This window comes from Chiloscyllium punctatum, chromosome 5, assembly GCF_047496795.1.
Source record: "Chiloscyllium punctatum isolate Juve2018m chromosome 5, sChiPun1.3, whole genome shotgun sequence".
Classification (NCBI taxonomy): Eukaryota; Metazoa; Chordata; class Chondrichthyes; order Orectolobiformes; family Hemiscylliidae; genus Chiloscyllium; species Chiloscyllium punctatum.
Window position 1 is genome coordinate 79,045,694 of NC_092743.1, and position 22,942 is coordinate 79,068,635.

The 22,942-nt window shown below is 43.3% G+C and overlaps 1 protein-coding gene across 7 annotated transcripts in view; it reads right to left on the minus strand.

The window, feature by feature from the left end:
* Positions 1 to 22,942, minus strand: part of rims2a (regulating synaptic membrane exocytosis 2a) — a 1,169,411-nt gene that overhangs the window by 490,956 nt on the left and 655,513 nt on the right. For all 7 annotated transcript variants that reach the window (XM_072570612.1, XM_072570611.1, XM_072570619.1 and 4 more), the window contains 2 exons: positions 2,031 to 2,130; positions 280 to 403 (listed from right to left, as the gene is read on the minus strand). In XM_072570612.1, the coding sequence (XP_072426713.1) occupies positions 280 to 403; positions 2,031 to 2,130 (224 nt within the window). The remainder of the gene's footprint in view (positions 1 to 279; positions 404 to 2,030; positions 2,131 to 22,942) is intronic.

Consider the following 22,942-nt stretch of genomic DNA (forward strand, 5'->3'; position numbering starts at 1 on the left):
ACATAGGTGAGGTCAAAGTTCAATTGCTTTGTATTTTGTATATCAGGATCATTGTTTGTCTTCCTGAATTTTGATTGTTAAGATCAAAGTTTCCAGATATTTAGGCTCCTTTGATTGCTTTAATTATTTGTAGATTAAATGGTGAAAGATCAAGGAGCATGTACCCAAATATCTGATGTGTGCACATTCATAAAATTACTCCTTATAAGTATTTGGGTAATCTTAAAACAAATGTTAATATAGGTTAAGACAGATTGATATTAAACCAAGACAACTAACCCAATAGGCCTGGAAACTAGAAGTTCAACTTGTGGCTCAGGTTTAGATTCAAAGATGATGTTATACACCTCCTCAAATGTGGCTCCTTGTAATGACTGACCATTCCATTCAAGTACTTCATCACCTAGATCATTAAAATAATACAAGTAAAAAGATTAATGGATCATTATAAAGAAAACAACTTTGATACATTATAACCGTTCTTTCAATAATTGTAATTTACAGACTCTGTTGACTGCCTTTAATGATTTTAAAATAAACTTCAGTCTGTTTTAAAGTGCTTGTCAGACATCAGACTTAATCCTATAGCGGGTTAGCTATTACATAGCTAGCAACGTGGCAAAATGAAACTTTTGTTACAATCTCTAACATGTAAGAGGTCAGTTAGCTCAGTTGACTGGTTTGTGATGCAGCGTCAACATGACTCCAGAATGGATTCAATTCCTCCACCAGTGGAGGTTATCATGAAGGATTCTCCTTCTTAACCTCTGCCATCATCTCAGGCATGGTGACTCTCTAATGCGAGCACAGCTGTATGGTGCAGTAGGACCATAGTAACTTTATCTTTACATATAATCCATGGAGGGAAGAAATGGAATAAATAATACAAATCATCTTTCCAATTATTGAGCTTTATAAAATTATGAGGGTCACAGATAGGATGAATACCATGGTCTTTTTCCCTGCATGGGGGAACCCAAAACTAGAGGGCATAGGTTTAAGATGAGATTGGAAAGATTTAAAAAGGACTTTAGGGGTAACTTCTTCATGCAGAATGTGGTGCGTGAATGCCCAAGGAGGTCCTAGAGGTGGATACAATTACAATATTTAAAAGACACGGCAATAGGTCAGATTGGGATGTCTGGTCAGCATGGACAGGTTAGACAGAAGAGTCTGTTTTCATGCTGTACGATTTTATGACTCTATAATTAGTTCTGTTGTTGCACGGTTTCTCCTTGGGCACCATGTTGTATTCAGAATAGTGCACCGACAGGTGTTAACATAGCACTTTTCTAATTTTCGACTGTTCTTTTTTGTTTGGTAAATTTAACTCATTTCTTTCCAATCACTTTTGTAAAATGCAAATATTCAAACAATACCAATAATAAAAGTAAAACAGGAAATACTGAAAAAATATAAAAGGTTGGGTAGCATCTATGTAGAGAAACAGAGTTAATACATTGGGTCAATGATGGCTCTTCATCAGAACTGAACAAAGATGGGAATGTTATAGTTTTGGCATCAGAGTTAGGTACAGTAGGGAAGAACTGGGCAGGGAGGTTCTGAGATACAATGGAAAGCAGGAGAAATTAAGTGAAATTATGTCCCGTAGTATTACATAAAGAAACAAAAAAAGTGTTCTGCACCATTATGGCTAGTAGCTGCGTGAGTGAAAAGTGAAGGATTAAAGAAAGAAATGGGACAAAAGAGGCAAAGGGATCAACAATCTGACACGTTAACTGTTTCTCTTGTACCAACACTGAAACCTGAACATTTTCAGCATTTTCTGCAATTATTTTATATTACCAGCACCTGCAGCGTTTTGATTACCAATTGTAATATCTATGTCTTTGTTTGATTGTGATCAGATGTAATTCTGGAGCTACTCACTATGGTTAACGTCATATGTGTTGGCAAGCACTGCATAATTCACATTGGACACATTGGATCTGATATTACTGTTATCAGAATCAGAGTAACATGCATGTTAACAGCAGAGGGAAACTCATAAAAGAAGTTATAAATGGTACCTGGTCTAAGATGCCCCACAATGTCTGCTAAACTGCCCTTCTTCACCTTGGTAATGAATGCACATAGTCTGCCAAATTCTGTCATCTTTCCACCTACAACCTGTTCCATAACAAAAGGCAAAGATAAAGTAATATTATCATTTGGCCTACTTAACAATAAATTTACTTAAAAATATTTTTATCCAAAGTTAGACTTTGTCTTTGTGAATAACAAGGATCTTGATGAGAAGAACTTCACCTGCAGAGCGTTCTGAAAGTTGCTTCACATTCTGAACTTTTTAAAATTCTATAATATTCTGTTTTTTTTCTATTTCCTGCTTCTCACATCTCAAATATGAAAACAGCTGACCTTTGTCCCTGCTATACATACTATAACTTATTACAGAAGCATCACCACCAAGTGAACTGAGGGTGGAGGAAAAATTGGATCAGCCCAAAAAATTGACAAAGTGACCAGGATCTGAAAAACCTGTGCTTGATTGTTGCTATTCTGGGAACATTCTAGAGTACAGGGAGAATTAGCTATTTGGATACAGAACTGGCTCAAAAGTGGTTGTTAAGGGTTGCTTTTCAGACTGGAGGCCTGTGACCAGTAGAGTGCCGCAAGATCGGTGCTGGGTCCACTATTTTTCATCATTTATATAAATGATTTGGATGTGAACATAGGAGGCATAGTTAGTAAGTTTGCAGATGACATCAAAACTGGAGGTGTAATGGATAATGAAGAGGGTTACCTCAGAGTACAATGGGATCTTGAGGAGTGGCAGATGGAGTTTAATTCAGACAAATGTGAGGTGCTGCATTTTGGAAAAACAAATCTTACCAGGACTTATGCACTGAATGGTAAAGTCCTAGGAAGTGTTGCTGAACAAAGAGACTTTGGAATGCAGTTTCATTGTTCCTTGAAAGTGGAGTCACAGGCAGATAGAATAGTGAAGAAGGCATTTGGTATGCTTTCCTTTATTGGTCAGAGTATTGAATATAGGAGTTACGAGATCATGTTGCAGCTGTACAGAACATTGGTGAGGCCACTTTGGGAATATTGCATGCAATTCCAGTCACCTTCCTATCAGAATGATGTTGTGAAACTTGATAAGGTTCAGAAAAGATCTACAAGGATGCTGCCAGGATTTGAGCCATAGGGAGAGGCTGAATAGGCCAGGGCTGTTTTCCCTGGAGCATCAGAAGCTGACAGGTGACCTTATAGAGGTTTATAAAATCATGAGGGGCAGAGTTAAGATAAATAACAAAGTCTTTTCCCTGGGGTGGGGGAGTCCAGAACTAGAGGGCACAGATTTAGGGCAAGAGGGGTATGATATAAAAGGGATCTAAGGGGTAACTTTTTCACTCAGAGGCTGGTGTGTGTGTGTGTGTGTGTGTGTGTGTGTGTGTGTGTGTGTGTGTGTGTGTGTAATGAACTGTCAGAGGAAGTGGGTGGAGGCATCTGGATGGGTATATGAATGGGAAGGGTTTAGAGGGATATGGGCCAAGTGCTGGCAAATGGGACTAGATTAGGTTAGGATATCTGGTCAGCATGGACATATTGGATTAAAGGGTCTGTTTCCATGCTGTACATGTCTATGACTCTATGCGGACCAGTGATGAAATTGCTATTGAGTGGTTGCATGCCTCAGTAGTAGGTTCAAGTGCTGCAGGAGGCTCTCCAACACATAAGGGAACTAACTGTCAATGACAATGCAGGCAGTAAAGCAATGAGGAACTGTATGCAGCACCGGAAGATGTTTAATTCCCTCTCATGACTAGCTATCTTCAAATGAGACACAAATCATACCCAATGCACTGCTCCCCCTTCACACATCCACCAACAACCCTAAGCCTAACTAAAATGCCAGTGCCATTGAGGTAAAGTGCAGATAACGAACCCTGTTTGGGTTTGAACATTCTCTGATAAATGGAGGTTTCAACCTTTGAAGCTTATGATCAGTGGAAGAATCCCCAAACTAAAGAAACAACAAGGGCCTTGGTATTATAACTTCGTGCAGGAAGTAAAATTAGAAGTGCAAGATCTTATGAGTTGGATACCCATCAATTGGAAGCCTGTCAGTTAGAGGGTCATGAAAACGTAGATCTTCCATTGGACTTCTTGGTTGAAATCTACAAGAGAGATGACCTAGTCAATGGTTAAGTGGCATGCCTTGGCAGATTTTGCAAAACAGAAAATTATTCTGTGCAAAAATATATCATGGACTTCATTAGATTTTCAGATTGCAAAGGGAACAAAAAACTGATGAAATCAATTTACCGACCTTGGATTGACAAACAAGAGATTGTGCTATTCTATCAGATGACTAAAAGTAAATATTGAGGAAACAATCATTTTGTCCAGTATCCAAGTAAAATAATGAGGCATACCACAGTCACACAGAGAACAGAGGATTCACAGAATGCCAAATTCTGAAATAGTCTAAGTATTGGATACAAGTGTCAATATCACAGGAAGAACAAACTCAGGAAAATTAAGGATAAGAGTGACATTACAGATCTGGTTATGATAGCAGATGATGAAATTAGAACAACAGTGGGTAAATGTATGCTCATATAAAAGGTCCTTGAGGTCAGAATCATTTATCACACAGATTAAGACCATTTAGCACTTACCACAAGAAAGCAATCTGATTAGTTTACCTCTCCTTGTGATATTTTCTAATCAACCTATTCAGAGATGTCACCACGCATCTCTGGAGGAGGAGAGACTTGAACCCAGGCATCCCAGTCAAGGGTAGGGACACTACTTCTGCACCACCCATGGTCATTTCCTTCCGAAATCTTATTTAAATTATTCATTTATGGAATAAGGATGTTACTGGCTAGACCAGTATTTCTTTAACCACATTGCTGTGGGTTTGGAGTTACATGTAGGCTGGAGCAGATAAAGATGGCAGCTTCCTTCCCTAAAGGATATTGGTGAACCAGATGGTTTTTCCTGACAATTGACAATTTGACACTTAATTCCTGCTCCTTTTTTACTGAACTCAAATTTTGCCGTGGTGGGATTCAAACCAGAGTCCCTAGAACATTCATGGGCTTCTGGATTAACAGTCAGCAATAATACCACTAAGCCATCGCCTTTCCTAGGATTATTTCCATTTTCATCACCTTCAAGGTCTACACGTTCCAGGCCATAACCACTTCCTGTGTACAATAGAAACCTTGTCTACCTTACCCAATCCAAGCAAAATACAGCACAACTCTACCAAATTTCCTCACAACGTTCCTTGTTCCAGTTAACACAAACACAGCTTTTCTGATCTAAGCTTGAAACAAGAGGAAATCCAACATTGTAACCTTTCTGGTAAATCTCCTTTCTGTTAAATACCATTTTAAGAATCCTCACACCAAAAGAGTAAACAAAAATTGGTGCAATATTTTAGTTTTTACCTAAGCTTTGTGAGAGTTCAACACAAAATGTTCCTGTTTTATGCTCAATGTGTCTATTTATGAAGCCCAAGATCTCAAAATCTTTGTAACCACATTCTCAAAATTTCCTTCCACCTTTGAAGATCTACGTACAAGTATAAATCACATTTTCCATTTCTATCTCGGGCGACCGAATCAACACGGACATTTACGATAAACCGACCAACTCCTACAGCTAACTGGACTACACCTCCTCCCACCCTGCCCCCTGTAAAACCGCCATCCTATATTCCCAATTCCTTAGTCTCCGCCGTATCTGCTCCCAGGAGGACCAGTTCCAATACCGTACAACCCAGATGGCCTCCTTCTTCAAAGACCGCAATTTCACCCCCAGACGTGATCGACGATGCCCTCCACCGCATCTCCTCCACTTCCCGCACCTCCGCCCTTGAGCCCAGCCCCTCCAATTGCCACCAGGACAGAACCCCATTGGTCCTCACCTACCACCCCGCCAACCTCCATATACATCGTATCACCCATCGTCATTTTCGCTACCTCCAAACGGACCCCACCACCAGGGATATATTTCCCTCCCCTCCCCTAACAGCGTTCCGAAAAGACCACTCCCACTGTGACTCCCTCGTCAGGTCCACACCCCCCACCAACCCAACCTCCACTCCCGGCACCTTCCCCTGCAACCGCAAGAGATGCAAGACTTGCGTCCACACCTCCCCCCTTACTTCCCTCCAAGGCCCCAAGGGATCCTTCCATATCGCCACAAATTCACCTGCACCTCCACACACATCATCTATTACATCCGCTGCACCCGATGTGGCCTCCTCTATATTGGGGAGACAGGCCACCTACTTGCGGAACGTTTCAGAGAACACCTCTGGGACACCCGGACCAACCAACCCAAACACCCCGTGGCTCAACACTTCAACTCCCCCTCCCACTCCACCAAGGACATGCAGGTCCTTGGACTCCTCCATCGCCAGACCATAGCAACGCGACGGTTGGAGGAAGAGCACCTCATCTTCCGCCTAGGAAACCTCCAACCACAAGGGATGAACTCAGATTTCTCCAGTTTCCTCATTTCCCCTCCCCCCACCTTGTCTCAGTTAAATCCCTCGAACTCAGCACCGCCTTCCTAACCTGCAATCTTCTTCCTGACCTCTCCGCCCCCACCCCCACTCCGGCCTATCACCCTCACCTTGACCTCCTTCCACCTATCGCATTTCCAATGCCCCTCGCCCAAGTCCCTCCTCCCTACCTTTTATCTTAGTTTGCTGGACACACTTTCCTCATTCCTGAAGAAGGGCTCATATGCCCGAAACATTGATTCTCCTGCTCCTTGGATGCTGCCTGACCTGCTGCGCTTTTCCAGCAACACATTTTCAGCTCTGATCTCCAGCATCTGCAGTCCTCACTTTCTTCTTAAGTCACACAACACCAGGTTATAGTCCAACAGATTTAACTGGAAACAGACTAGGTTTCGGAGCGTCGCTCCTTCATCAGGTGATAGTGTCACTAACACCTGATGAAGGAGCGACGCTCCTAAAAGCTAGTGTACTTCCAATTAAGCCTGTTGGACTATAACCTGGTGTTGAGAGACTTTTAATATTGTACACCCCAGTCCAACACCGGCATCTCCAAATTATGTATAAGTAGCCCCAATCTCCCTGTTTTTGCACATTTTTTAGAATTAAGTTCTATTAAGTGTATAATGCCAATTTTTAATCCCTTTTGCTAAAATGCCTCATCACATTCCACTTCTGTCTGTTAAACTCCATCTGTCACTCCTGTGTCCATTCTGCTAGCCTTTGTGCTGTTGCAGGCAAGTAGTATCATCCTCACAGCTTGTCACTCCATCATATTTGGTACACAGTCATAGAGATGTACAGCATGAAAACAGATCCTTCATTCCAACTCGTTAATGCCAACTAAATACCCTAAATAAATCTAGTCCCATTTGCCAGTATTTGGCCCATATCCCTCTAAACCATTCCCATTCATATACCCTTCCAGATCCCTTTTAAATGTTATAATAGGACCAGCCTCCACCACTTCCTCTGGCAGCTCATTCCACACACACTTCTCCATCTGCGTGAAGAAGTTGCCCCTTAGTTACTTTTTAAGTCTTTCCCCTCTTATCTTAAATCTATGCCTTCTAGCTTTGGACACCCATTGGAAAACTTTCATATGTTACTCACATTTCAAAATCCAAGCCATTTATATACACAGTAGTGACGTGGGAGATGGTACGGGGCAGGGTGACACTAGGCACATGGACACACACCACAATATAGAGAGAGACAGCAAACACAGACATGGCTGTGGGCCACCAGAATGCCAGCACAATGCACTCACAACCTAGTTGATTAGTTTAAGATGGTAGGGGAGAGAATACACATGAGTAGCGTATACTGCCCGCCGAAGTGATATCATCATTGATAGAAATGCTAACAGTTTGATACGGACTCAATACAAAGTGAAAATAGCCTGGGCTGCAGGAATCATCCCTTTCAGGAAGAGCGATTAGCGCCCATTACTACAGCAATGGACTTCCACAGACATTGGAACTGACAACGATCGCGACGAAATCGACAAAGGCTGCGCTGGAACTGACAATGACGTCATCGAAACTATGAACGATTCTGCAATGTTGACAATAAACAAACCATGTTACAGAGACAATTCATCACTATATAAAATGTATAAAAGTATCTTGACATGTGCTCCGAGTTGAAAGAAGACTCACAGCTGACCGCTGTGTTGTTGGTGTCTTTCTCTCCCTGAAGCTCCAATATTTCCTTGCACAATAAACTCTGTCATTGAACCTCGAATCTGACTCCAAGGCTGGTGATTTTCCCCACAACAGTAGGAAAAGGAGTGACACTTGGGGGAACACTATTGCCTTTCATCCTCCATTCTGAAAAGCAATCTTCAACCATGGCCAAGTAATCGCTGGATAAGTGAAGCCTGGAGTAACATGTCAGGATCATGTAGGATCCCAGACCCAGCATACACTGTGGGTTTTGCCTAGGAAATGAGAGACTACAATTCCACTGCATCTAGAACATTCTGTAAGAATCTATTTCGAGAACATTCTGTAAGAATCTATTACAGTCACAGAATTTGTAAGGTGCTGCTTCAGTGAAACTAATAGTGAGCCAGGAAACGTTCGAGGATTAAAACCCAATCTAACTCTTGTGTAATGATAAAACTGACCATCGAAGCTAACCACTCACTCATCCAAATACACTCCCGGATCTAATACACCCTGCCAAATGCCAGGCAGCCACCTGTCAATTTACATCCACAATTATCAACAATCTGATTCTAATCTTAAATAAAACAAAGAACAGCAGATACTGGAAACCTGAAACAAAATTACTAGAGAAGTTCAGCAGTACTAGCACCATCTTTGGAGAGATGATTTCAACCTCCCTCACCAGGGGCCAACACGCCCACTCCACTGCCAGTCTGATTCCCCAGACCATACACTTTCCCCATCAAACACACTCCTGTCTCTCCCCCAGATCCAAATACTACCTCCACCTCCACCACCTGCATTCCCACACTCTCAAAGCTGCTGGACATTTAAATCAAAATATATGGCATCAACTGGCATGAAAAAGGGGGAAAGATCTGACTTCACCAAATTCACCTGCATTGTGAGGCCTCTGCTAGATTTTAAGTTCTCTCCCCACTTTTAATGATTTAAAATGCAAGAAAAGTAGTGCACAATCCTAATGCAAATCAGCAGGAGTGGTGTGACTGTCACTCATTGGGCTCATAACTCACTTTTTTTTCCCTTCATAACCAATTTGTTTTTATCAAGGTGGGCATTGGCCCTCCTATTCCATCAGTGTCAATTTTGTTTACCAACCTTTTATGTCCTATCTTGTCAAACATCTCCTTAAACTCCATATAGCCAACCTCCACTAAATTCCTTTCATTAACATTAGCGGTGTCATTTACTAGATCCAAAAATAAAATTCAATTTGTCAGGCACAATCTGTTTTTTAGATATATATGCTTGCCCTCCTTAATTAATTGAAACTTTTTACATGATATAAATTCCCAAAATTTACTGACTGGTGTCAACAAACCTGTAGTTGCTAGGATTGTCCTAACACTCTTTCTTGAATAAAGGTGACATCGCCCACTCTCCAATCTTCAGGAAGATTGAAAGATTAAGATAAGCCCTTCTGCTATCATCATCCCCCCTTTGTTCTGCAAAGCCTTCTTGACCAGGTACATTTCTACTCTAAACAAAATCACAGAGTTATAGAGATGTACAGTACACAAGCAGACCCTTCAGTCCAACCCATCCATGCCAACCAGACATCCTAATTTAATCTAGTCCCATTTGCCAGCACTTGGCCCATATCCCTCTAAACCCTTCCTATTCATATACCCATCCAGATGCCTTTTAAATGTTGTAACTGCACCAGCCTCCACCACTTCCTCCGACAGTTCATTCCAAACACACACCAGCCTCTGCATGAAAAAGCTGCCCCTGAGGTCCCTTTTAAATTTTTCCCCTCTCACCCTAAACCTATGCCCTCTAACCCTGGACTCCCTCATCCCAGGGAAAAGACTTACTCTATCCATGCCCCATATGATTTTATAAACCTCTATAACAGCGATACGGTGGCTCAGTGGTTAGCACTGCTGCCTCACAATGCCAGTGATTCAGGTTTGATTCCAGCTCAGGCAACTGTCTGTATGGAGTTTGCACATTCTCCCCGTGTCTGCATGGATTTCCTCCGGGTACTCTGGTTTCCCCTCACAGTCCAAAGACGTGCACATTAGGTGAACTGGCCATGCTAAATTGCCCATTGTGTTCAGGAATGTGTGGATTAGGTGCATTACTCAGGGAAAATGTAGAATAACAGGGTAGGGGAATGGGTGTGGGTGGGATACTCATCAAAGGGTCAGTGTGACTTGTTAGGCCAAATGGCATACCTCCACACTGTTGGGATTCAATGATTTTACAATAAAGTCACCCCTCAGCCTCTGATGCTCTAGGGAAAACAGCCCCAGCTTATTCAGCCTCCCCCTATAGTTCAAATCCTCCAACCTGGCATCAACGTTGTAAATCTTTTCTGAACCCTTTCAAGTTTCACAACATCCTTCTGATAGGAAGGAGACCAGAATTGAACACAATATTCCAAAGGTGGCCTAACCAATGTCCCGCAACGTACAGCTGTAACATGACCTCCCAACTCCTGTACTCAATAAAGGAAAGCATACCAAATACATTCTTCACTATCCTATCCACGTGCAACTCCACTTTCAAGGAACTATAAACCTGCACTCCAAGGTCTCTTTGTTCAGCAACAGTCCCCAGGACCTTATCATTATGCACATAAGTACCGCTCTGATTTGCCATTCCAAAATGCAGCACCCCGCATTCATCTAAATTAAACTTCATCTGCCCCTCCTCAGCCCATTGGCCCATCTGATCGTGATCCCGTTATATTCTGAGGTAACCTTCTCCGCTGTCCACTATACCTCCAATTCTGGTGTCATATGCAAATATACCAACTATACCTCCTATGTTCACACCTAACTCATTTATAGAAATGATGAAATGTAGTGGAACCAGCATTGATCCTTGTTGCGCACCATTGGTTACAGGCCTCCAATCTGAAAGGCAACCTTGCACCACCACCCTCTGTCTTCTAGCTTCTGGCCAGTTCTGTATCCAAATCTCTAGTTCTCCCTGTATCCCATGAGATCTAACCTTGCTAACTAGTTTATCATGAGGAAACCCCCTTTCCAATATCTCCTTTTTTTCACACTATCTATTACCTCTGCTATCGCTGCTTCTAGCAATATCTTGCTCACTGAGCTAGGAGATTTGTTCTCAGACGTTTCATCACAATGCTAGGTAACATCTTCAGCATGCCTCCATTGAAGCATTGGTGTACTGTCCTGCTTCCTATTTATGTACCTTGTTCTGTTGTGGTGGGTGATAACACTTCCGGTTCGTTTTCTGAGGGGTTCGTAAATGGGGTCCAAATCGATACGTTTGTTAATGGAATTCTGGTTTGAATGCCAGGCCCTGAAGAATTCCCATGATTGTCTTTGTTTAGCCTGACTGGTGTCCCTCGTTGTCGGTGTGTAAGGATAGCAGTGACAGTTGGTCATGTCTTTTGGTGGCTAGTTAGTGCTCGTGTATCCTAGTGGCTAATTTCCTGCCAGTCTGTTTGATGTAATGCTTATTGCAGTCCTTGCAGGGTATTTTGTAGATGACATTTGTTCTGCTGGTTGTTGGTACAGGGTCCTTTAGAGTCATTAAGAGCAGTTTCATTGTGTTTATAGGTTTGTGGGTTACCATGATGCCAAGGGCTTGAGAGTAGTCTGGTCATCATCTCAGATATGTCTTTCATGTATAGTAGTGTGGCTAGAGTCCATGGGCATGTTGTGTCTTCTTGTTTAGATTTGTTGTATAAGAATCAACAAACTGTGCTTATTGGGTACCCATTGTTCTTGAATACATTGTATAGGTGTCGTTCTTCGGTGCTGCAGTGTGTCTGCTCATTTAAATAATGTCCCGATGCAGCTCCATTTGTGGGTGTTGGGATGGTTGCTTCTGTAGTTGAGTATCTGGTCTGTGTGTGTCCCTTTCCTGTTGACGATGGTCTGCAGCACTCCATTGGCTTTTCGTTTTATTGTAACATCTAGGAAGGGAAGTCTGTTGTTGTCTTTTTCTTGGTGAACTTTATAGTAGTAAGGATGTTGTTTATGCGTTTCTTCTAATCTGTTCCATTTCATGATGACAAAGGTGTCATTTACATAGCAGAGCTAAAGCTTGGGCTGAATCATGGAGAGGGCTGCTCGTTCCAACCTCTACATAACTGCTTCTGTCAAGAATTCTGATATTGGTGATTCCATGGTATGCCGTTGATTTGCTTGTCATTGAAGGTGAAGTGTGTTGTGAGGCACCGGTCTACCAGTTTAAGGATGCTATCCTTGCCGATAGAGTTGGTGCTGTCTGGTGTTTGTGTCCTTGCTTCGTCTAGTAGTGTGGCCAGTATTTCTTTGGCCACTGTGATATTCATTGACGTGAATAGGGCCATCATGTCAAAAGAAATCATGACCTCATCATCTTCGACCTTAGTGTCATTGATGATGTTCAGGGTGGAGTGGTGTGAGTCTTCTACTAGGTATTTCAGTTTGCGTTGCAGTTCCTTTGCTAGCCTGCACGTCAGTGTGGTGGGAAGTGAGACTATCAGTCTGAGGGGAGCCCCTAGTTTATGTACCTTTGGTAATCCATAGAAACAGAGTGTGTTGGATCTTTCAGGTTTCATTCTTTGGATGTCTGTTTTGTTAATTTCACCTGACTTGTGGAGTTTCTTCAGTGATGCTCTAATGCGGTTTTCTAGCTGTGGAGTGGGGTTCATCGCTACCTGTTGGTAGGTGTTGGTATCTGCTGGCAGGAATACAATATTTCTGTCTTCTCTAAGTACTTCCAGGGCTTTCCTTTCCAGTGTTGAGGGTATTCCCTTCTTTCTTTCTGCTTAGTGTTGGTGCTACTGTCTGTCTGATGGCCTGCTGGATTTCTTCAGTAAGTCTATTGTCTTTCAGGGTTGATTCCAGTGCTGCTATGAAATTCTGTGTGTCCATGGTCCTGTGGCTGATGTTAATCCCTCATAGTACAACGGCTTTATCTGTGTCTAGGAGTGATCAGTCCAACAGGTTTGTTATCCAACCTTCTGAATTATCTGTGTTATTGCAGTGTGTGAGTTTGTCCAGGTTTTCTCGTAGGACCAGTCTTTTCTTTGTCTTGGTCCACTATCGTTCGTGTTGATGGTTCGTTCTGGTGTGTTTGTCCATTCCTGGTCAGTCGTGTTGGTGTAGAGAGTTTTTTGGCACAAACTTTCCCGTTCGGATTTGTGTAGTCAGTTGTGGGCATCATTTATCATTTCTCGTAACATTCTGTGGCCGTTCTGTTCTGCTGTTCTTCCGGCTTGTGGGGTGTTGAGAGATGGTTTGTAACAGGACCCTGTGCCAACAACCAGCAGAACGAATGTCATATACAAAATACCCTACAAGGCCTGCAAACAAACATTATATTGGATAGATTGGCAGGAAACTAGCCATCAGGATATACGAGCACCAATTAGACACGACCAACTGTCCCTAGTATCCTTACACACAGACGAGGGACACCAGGTCAACTGGGACAATACATCCATCCTGGGACAGGCTAAACAAAGACATGCACGGGAATTCCTAAAGGCCTGGCATTCAAACCAGAACTCAATCAACAAACTCATCAATTAGGACCCCATTTACCAACCTCTCAGAAAAAGAACTGGAAGCGATATCACCCACCACAACAGACTAAGACACATAAATAGAAAGTGGGACAGTACACTAATGCTTCAACAGAGGCATACTGATGACGTTATCTAGCACGGTGACGAAATGTCTGAGATCAAATCTCCCAACTCAGCAAGCAAACTTACAACCTGAACCACTAATAGAGCTACAAATCTTCACAAAAACCGCAATTAGATAAATGTCACAGAATAGTCATGAGGATAACTAGAAACACAAGTCCACATGTCCGTTAAATAATGGTAGCAGCAAATGAACTTGAGAATAAATTAATAAGATGCAAAACTAAGGGAATTACACGGTTGAAAGTAGATTGAAGTTCATTTTGAGGCAACTGATAAAGCTAAACTAGCTTTCTCACATTGTTTGATTTACACAGAAGAAAATTCTTGTTGATGAGGCATGCAAGCAGCTTATTTCAGACAATGAAAAGTGGCGGTTAAAAGATTTTCCTTTTTCCTCACCTCTCAGTTACTGGACAAGATACGTCTTAAGAAGAAGTGTTTTAAATATTTTGAATGTTGTGACTGTAAAGAATAGATATAAACTGGCTTCCTGATAAGTTTAAATCTAAGGACATGATTAGGTTTATTGGCACAATACAGAAAAAGTAAACACAATGAAACAGCCACTTTCTCAAACACAAGGAAAGATTAGATCTAGAGAAGAAACATGTAGTTTGATTAGTAACAAAATAAAAAGAAGCAAGTCATATATTCTAAAATAAGAGAAGCATAGCAGGCCTGAAGGAGTTTGTTGAAAATCATGATGTTTGGAAATTTCTCGGATTTTCATGCAAAACTGTGGCAGAGTTTCCATAGGAAAAATGATAACACTGCAGCTGAAGACAGATCAGTTTTTTTCTACTGCTTAAGATGATTGCTCGTGCTGGGGCTTTTCTTAATACTAGGTGATAGTCTCACTATGTTACATGTCCCAGTTTGCCTTACAGGATTCTCTTGTGGAGTAATAAGATGACAAGCCCTCTCCTCACATGCAAGTTTAATTTTTATTTGTTCATGGGATGTGGGCATTGCTGACCTGGCTGGCATTTATTTTTCCTCCCCAATTGTCCAAAGGGTGCTTAAGAGTTAAACACACACTGTAGGTTTGGAGTTACATGTAGGCCAGAGCAGGTCAGAACAGCAGATTTCCTTCCCTAATAGACTTTAATGAAGTAGTTGAGTTTTTACAGCAATCACAGTGGTTGGAGGGTCACTATTAGATTAACTTTTGTTTCATTCCTGATTCTTTCTGAATTCATTCACCATCAGCCATGTGTCAGATGTACCCAAGTACATCAACAATGTACCCAAGAACATTAATCTGCGATTATGGATTACTAGCCTGGTCACAATATCACTATGCCACTATTTTCTCATGATGTCAGAGGGGGGGAGATTGGTGTCAGTGACTGTCCGATTGGTTTGTGTCAGCCAGGGGGAGATTGACGTCGGGGACTGTGGCGCTGGTTTGTATCAGACAGAGGGAGATTGGTGTCACTGACTGTGGGGCTGGTTTGTGTCAGACAGGGTGAGATTGGTGTCACTGACTGTGGGGCTGGTTTATATCAAACAGGGGGACATTGGTGTCAGTGACTGTGGGGTGGTTTATATCAGATTGGGGGAGATTGGTGTCAGTGACTGTGGGGCTGGTTAAAATCTGACAGGGAAGAATGGTGTCAGTGACTGTGGGGCTGGTTTATATCAGACAGGGGGAGATTGGTGTCAGTGACTCTGGGGAATGTTTATGTCAGACAGGGGGACATTGGTGTCAGTGACTGTGGGGTGGTTTATATCAGATTGGGGGAGATTGGTGTCAGTGACTGTGGGGCTGGTTAAAATCAGACAGGGGAAGAATGGTGTCAGTGACTGTGGGGCTGGTTTATATCAGACAGGGTGAGATTGGTGTCACTGACTGTGGGGCTGGTTTATATCAAACAGGGGGACATTGGTGTCAGTGACTGTGGGGTGGTTTATATCAGATTGGGGGAGATTGGTGTCAGTGACTGTGGGGCTGGTTAAAATCAGACAGGGGAAGAATGGTGTCAGTGACTGTGGGGAAGGTTTATGTCAGGCAGGGGGACATTGGTGTCAGTGACTGTGGAGTGGTTTATATCAGATTGGGGGAGATTGTTGTCAATGGCTGTGGGGTTGGTTTATATTCGACAGGGCGAGATTGGGATCAGTGACTGTAGGGTTGGTTTACATCCGACAAGGGGAGATTGGTGCCAGTGACTGTGGGTCTGGTTTATATTAGACAGGGTGAGATTGGTATTAGTGACAGTGAAGCTGGTTTATATCAGACAGGGGGAGATCGGTGTCAGGGACTGTAGCTCTGGTTTATATCAGACAAAGGGAGATTGGTGTCAGGGACTGTGGGGCTGTATTATATCAGACGGGGGAGATTGGTGTCAGGGTCTGAGGGTCTGGTTTATATCAGACGGGGTGAGATTGACGTCATTAATTGTGTGGCTGGTTTATATCAGACAGGCGCAGATTGGTGTCAGGGTCTGAGGGTCTGGTTTATATCAGACAGGGGGAGATTGGTGTCAGGGACTGTGGGGCTGGTTTATATCAGGCATGGGGAGATTGGTGTCAGTGACTGTGGGGCTAGTTTATATCAGACAAAGGGAGATTGGTGTCAGTGACTGTGGGGCTAGTTTATATCAGACAAAGGGAGATTGGTGTCAGTGACTGTAGAACTGATTTATATCAGACAGGGGGAGATTTGTGTCAGGGTCTGTGGGTCTGGTTTATATTAGACAGGGGGAGATTTGTGTCAAGGACGATGTGGCTGGTTTATATCAGACGGTAGGAGATTGGTGCTATGATGTTGTGGCCATAATAGAGACATGGGTTTCTCAGGGACAGGAATGGTTGCTGGATGCTCCAGGATTTAGAGCATTTAAAAAGAATAGGGAGGGGGGAAAAAGAGGAGGGGGTGTAGCACTACTAATCAGAGAGGGGAAACGAGATCAAAGCTTACTATCTCAACACGACTAGGATGCAAGAAACAGATTTGAAAAAAAGGAACACCAGTTTATGTAGCACACATACTGAAGCTGTTCTTAGAAGGTAGCTCACTATATTTTTTTTTAAATTTAAGGTGAAGGGTGGAAGGTATAGGGGAGATGTCAGGGGTGGGTTCTTTACCCATAGAGTGGTGGGGGCATGGAATGCGCTGCCCGTGGGAGTGGTAGAGTCAGAATCATTGGCGACCGTTAAGCGGCATTTCGATAGGTACATGGATGGGTGCTTAATCTAGGATAGAAGTACGGCACAACATCGTGGGCCGAAGGGCCTGTTCTGTGCTGTATTGTTCTATGTTCTATGTTTTATAGTGTCAGGGACTGTGGGTCTGGATTATATCAAAAAGGGAGAGATTGGTGTCAGGCACAGACACCAGTTTATAACTGACAGGGGGAGGCTGGTGTCAATGACTGTGGGGTTGGTATGTCACAGACAAGGGGAGATTGGTGTCAGTGACTGTGGGGCTGGTTTATATCAGACGGGAGAATTGGTGCCAGTGACTGTGGGTCTGGTTTATATCAGACAGGGGGAGATTGGCATCAGTGACTGTGGGGCTGAGAAATATCAGACAGGGGGAGATTGGTGTCAGGGACTGTGGGGATGGTTTATATCAGAGAGGGGGAGATTGGCATTAGTGACTGTGGGGCTGGTTTTGTATCAGACAGGGGGAGATTGGTGTCAGAGACTGTGGGGCTGGATAATATCAGACAGGGGAGATTGATGTCAGTTATTGTGGGGTGGTTTATATCAGAGAGGGGGAGATTGGTGTCAGTGACTGTGGGACTATTTTATATCAGACATGGGGAGAATGGTGTCAGTGACTGTGGGGCTGGTTTATATCAGACAGGAGGAGATTGCGGTCAGTGTCTGCGGGGCTGGTTTATATCAGCCAGGGAGAGATTGGTGTCAGTGACTGTGGGGCTGGTTTATACCAGCCAGGGGGAGATTGGTGTCAGGGACTGGTTTATATCAGACAGGGGGAGATTGGTGTCAGTAACTGTGGGGCTGGTTTATATCAGACAGGCGGAGATTGGTGTCTGGGACTGTGGGTCTGGTATATATCAGAAAGGGGGAGATTGGTGTCAGTGACTGTCCGACTAGTTTATATCAGCCAGGGGGAGATTGGTGTCAGGGACTGTGGCGCTGGTTTATATCAGACAGGGGGAGATTGGTGTCAGTGACTGTGGGGCTGGTTTATATCAGACAGGGGGACATTGGTGTCAGTGACTGTGGGGTGGTTTATATCAGATTGGGGGAGATTGGTGTCAGTGACTGTGGGGCTGGTTAAAATCAGACAGGGTGAGATTGGTGTCAGGGACTGTGGAGCTGGTTTATATCAGACCGGGGGAGATTGGTGTCAGTGACTGTGGGGCTGGTTTATATCAGACAGGGGGAGATTGGTGTCAGTGACTGTGGGGCTGGTTTATATCAGACGGGGGACATTGGTGTCAGTGACTGTGGTTGGTTTATATCAGATTGTGGGCGATTGTTGTCAGTGACTGTGGGGCTGGTTAAAAACAGACAGGGGGAGAATTGTGTCAGTGACTGTGGGGCTGGTTTATATCAGAAAGGGGGAGATTGGTGTCAGTGACTGTCCGATTGGTTTATATCAGCCAGGGGGAGATTGACGTCAGGGACTGTGGCGCTGGTTTATATCAGACAGAGGGAGATTGGTGTCACTGACTGTGGGGCTGGTTTATATCAGACAGGGTGAGATTGGTGTCACTGACTGTGGGGCTGGTTTATATCAAACAGGGGGACATTGGTGTCAGTGACTGTGGGGTGGTTTATATCAGATTGGGGGAGATTGGTGTCAGTGACTGTGGGGCTGGTTAAAATCTGACAGGGAAGAATGGTGTCAGTGACTGTGGGGCTGGTTTATATCAGACAGGGGGAGATTGGTGTCAGTGACTCTGGGGAATGTTTATGTCAGACAGGGGGACATTGGTGTCAGTGACTGTGGGGTGGTTTATATCAGATTGGGGGAGATTGGTGTCAGTGACTGTGGGGCTGGTTAAAATCAGACAGGGGAAGAATGGTGTCAGTGACTGTGGGGCTGGTTTATATCAGACAGGGTGAGATTGGTGTCACTGACTGTGGGGCTGGTTTATATCAGACAGGGTGAGATTGGTGTCACTGACTGTGGGGCTGGTTTATATCAAACAGGGGGACATTGGTGTCAGTGACTGTGGGGTGGTTTATATCAGATTGGGGGAGATTGGTGTCAGTGACTGTGGGGCTGGTTAAAATCAGACAGGGGAAGAATGGTGTCAGTGACTGTGGGGCTGGTTTATATCAGACAGGGGGAGATTGGTGTCAGTGACTGTGGGGAAGGTTTATGTCAGGCAGGGGGACATTGGTGTCAGTGACTGTGGAGTGGTTTATATCAGATTGGGGGAGATTGTTGTCAATGGCTGTGGGGTTGGTTTATATTCGACAGGGCGAGATTGGGATCAGTGACTGTAGGGTTGGTTTACATCCGACAAGGGGAGATTGGTGCCAGTGACTGTGGGTCTGGTTTATATTAGACAGGGTGAGATTGGTATTAGTGACAGTGAAGCTGGTTTATATCAGACAGGGGGAGATCGGTGTCAGGGACTGTAGCTCTGGTTTATATCAGACAAAGGGAGATTGGTGTCAGGGACTGTGGGGCTGTATTATATCAGACGGGGGAGATTGGTGTCAGGGTCTGAGGGTCTGGTTTATATCAGACGGGGTGAGATTGACGTCATTAATTGTGTGGCTGGTTTATATCAGACAGGCGCAGATTGGTGTCAGGGTCTGAGGGTCTGGTTTATATCAGACAGGGGGAGATTGGTGTCAGGGACTGTGGGGCTGGTTTATATCAGGCATGGGGAGATTGGTGTCAGTAACTGTGGGGCTGGTTTATATCAGACATGGTGAGATTGGTGTCAGTGACTGTGGGGCTAGTTTATATCAGACAAAGGGAGATTGGTGTCAGTGACTGTAGAACTGATTTATATCAGACAGGGGGAGATTTGTGTCAGGGTCTGTGGGTCTGGTTTATATTAGACAGGGGGAGATTTGTGTCAAGGACGATGTGGCTGGTTTATATCAGACGGTAGGAGATTGGTGCTATGATGTTGTGGCCATAATAGAGACATGGGTTTCTCAGGGACAGGAATGGTTGCTGGATGCTCCAGGATTTAGAGCATTTAAAAAGAATAGGGAGGGGGGAAAAAGAGGAGGGGGTGTAGCACTACTAATCAGAGAGGGGAAACGAGATCAAAGCTTACTATCTCAACACGACTAGGATGCAAGAAACAGATTTGAAAAAAAGGAACACCAGTTTATGTAGCACACATACTGAAGCTGTTCTTAGAAGGTAGCTCACTATATTTTTTTTTAAATTTAAGGTGAAGGGTGGAAGGTATAGGGGAGATGTCAGGGGTGGGTTCTTTACCCATAGAGTGGTGGGGGCATGGAATGCGCTGCCCGTGGGAGTGGTAGAGTCAGAATCATTGGCGACCGTTAAGCGGCATTTCGATAGGTACATGGATGGGTGCTTAATCTAGGATAGAAGTACGGCACAACATCGTGGGCCGAAGGGCCTGTTCTGTGCTGTATTGTTCTATGTTCTAATTGCACTTTTGGTACTCTCATTGTCCACATAATGGGCTAGAGCCAAGGTGTTAGTTCAATCCCAATGTTTGATAGCCTATCAACACACCCACTGTGTTAAGGGCTTGGATGGCGAGGAATTTGTTTAATGTGTTCAAGAAAAAAATCTTTATCAATATGTAGATGTACCGACTAGGAAAGAAGCAAAACTTGACCTTCACTTTGGAAATAAGGCAGAGCAAGTGACTGAACTGTTAGTGATGGTGCACTAGTGATTATAATTCCATTAGTTTTAAAATAGTATTGAAAAAGATAGGTTTTGTATAAAAATTAAATTTCTTAATTGGAGTAAGGCAAACTTTGACAGTATTAGATAAGAAATTTCAAAAGTTGATTGCGGTAGTCTGTTTGCAGGTAAAGGGAAGTAGGAGGTTTTCAAAATGAGATGACAAGAGTTCCAATGCATTATGTTCCTTTTGGAATGAAGGGCAAGGCTGGTAAGAGTTGGGAACAATGCATGAATACAGATATTGATGTCTGGTCAAAAAGAAAGAGAAGACATATGTTTCTATTGACAACTAGGATTAAGTGAATCTCTTAAAGAGTATAAGCGATATCAGGTGTGTATATGAGGGAAATCAGGAAGACATAAAATGGGATGTGAGATAGCTTTGAACCTCCAAAGAGATTCTACAAGTACATTAAGAGCAAAAAAGCAACCAGGGAGAGTATAGGGACCCTTAAAGATCAATTAGGTCATCTATGTGTGGAACCACAGAAGATGGGAGAAATACTAAACAAATATTTTGCGTCAGTTTTTTTGTGGAAAAAGACATGCAGGTTAGGGAACTCGGGGAAATAAATATTGATGTTATGTTAACACTCCACAATACAGGAGAGGTGGTTCGAGAGGATTTAAAAACATAGCGATAGATAAACGTCCAGGACATGATCAAGTGTATCTCAGGATAGTTAGGGAAGTTAGGGAAGACATTATGGGCCCCGAGCTGAGAGATTTGTATCACCTATAGCCATGGGTGAGGTGCTGGAGAGCTAGAGGGTGATTAATGTTGTGCTTTTATTTAAGAAAGACTACTAAGGAGAAGCCTGGGAACAGATGGTGAATTCGACACCAGTAGTAGGTAAGTTGTTGTAGAGGATTCTGAGAGACAGGCATTTTGAGAGACAATGACTGATTAGGAATAGTCAGCATGGATTTGTGCATGAGAAATTGTGCCACATAGGTTTTAGTTTTCTGAGGGTGTAACCAAAAAGATTGATGAGGGCAGGGTGGTAGACTTTGTGTAGATGGACTTTAAAAAAGTCTTTGACAAGGTTCCACATGGTGGACTGATTAGTAAAGTTAGATCTGATAGGATTCAGGGAGAGCTTGACAATTGGATACAAATTGTCCTGACTGTAGAAGACAGAGGGGGATGATGGAGAGTTGTTTTTCAAACTGGAGGCCTGTGACCAGTGGCGTTCCACAGACATTGTTGCTGGGTCCATTGTTGTTTGTTATTTACATAAACAATTTGGATGAGAATTTAGGAGGAATGGTTAGTAAGTTTGTGGATGACACCAAAGTTGATCGTAAATCGACAGTGTAGAAGGTTACGTAAGAGTACAAAAAGATTTTGATCAATTGGGCCAATGGGCTGAGAAGTGACAGATTGAGCTGAATTTGGGTAAATCCAAGATATTGCATTTTGGTAATGCAAGGGGCAGGACTTATACAGTTAATGGTAAGGCCCTGGGTAATGTTGTCGACCAGAGAAGCTTAGAGGTTCAGGTACATAGTTCTTTCAAAGTTGTATCACAGGTACACAGAGTGCTTAATAATGCATTTAGCATGTTTGCCTTCATTGCTCAGGCCAGTGAGTATAGGAATTGGACATCATATTCAGATAATAAAGGATGTTGGGGAGGCCATATTTGGAATACTACGTACAGTTTTCATTCTGCTATAGGAAGGATGTTATTAAATTGGAGAAGATGCAGAAAAGACTCACCAGAATGTTGTGAGAACTAAGTGTTTGACTTAAAAGGGGAGGCTGGACAGGCTGGGAGTTTTTTCACTGGACCATAGGAGATTGAAAGGTGACCTAATAGAGGTTTAGAAAATCATGAGGTGCATAGGTAAGTTGATTAGCAAAGGTTTTTCCCCTCCTATGGTGGGGAGTTCAAAACTAGGTAGGTAATTTTAAGGTGAGAGGAGAAAAATTTAAAAGGGACCTGAGGAACAACTTTTTCACACAGAGAGTGGCTCATATAGACAATAGACAATAGACAATAGATGCAGGAGTAGGCCATTCTGCCCTTCGAGCCTGCACCGCCATTCAATATGATCATGGCTGATCATTCCTAATTAGTATCCTGTTCCAGCCTTATCTCCGTACCCCTTGACTCCACTATCTTTAAGAGCTCTATCCAATTCTTTCTTAAAAGAATCCAGAGACTGGGCCTCCACTGCCCTCTGGGGCAGAGCATTCCACACAGCCACCACTCTCTGGGTGAAGTAGTTTCTCCTCATCTCTGTCCTAAATGGTCTACCCCGTATTT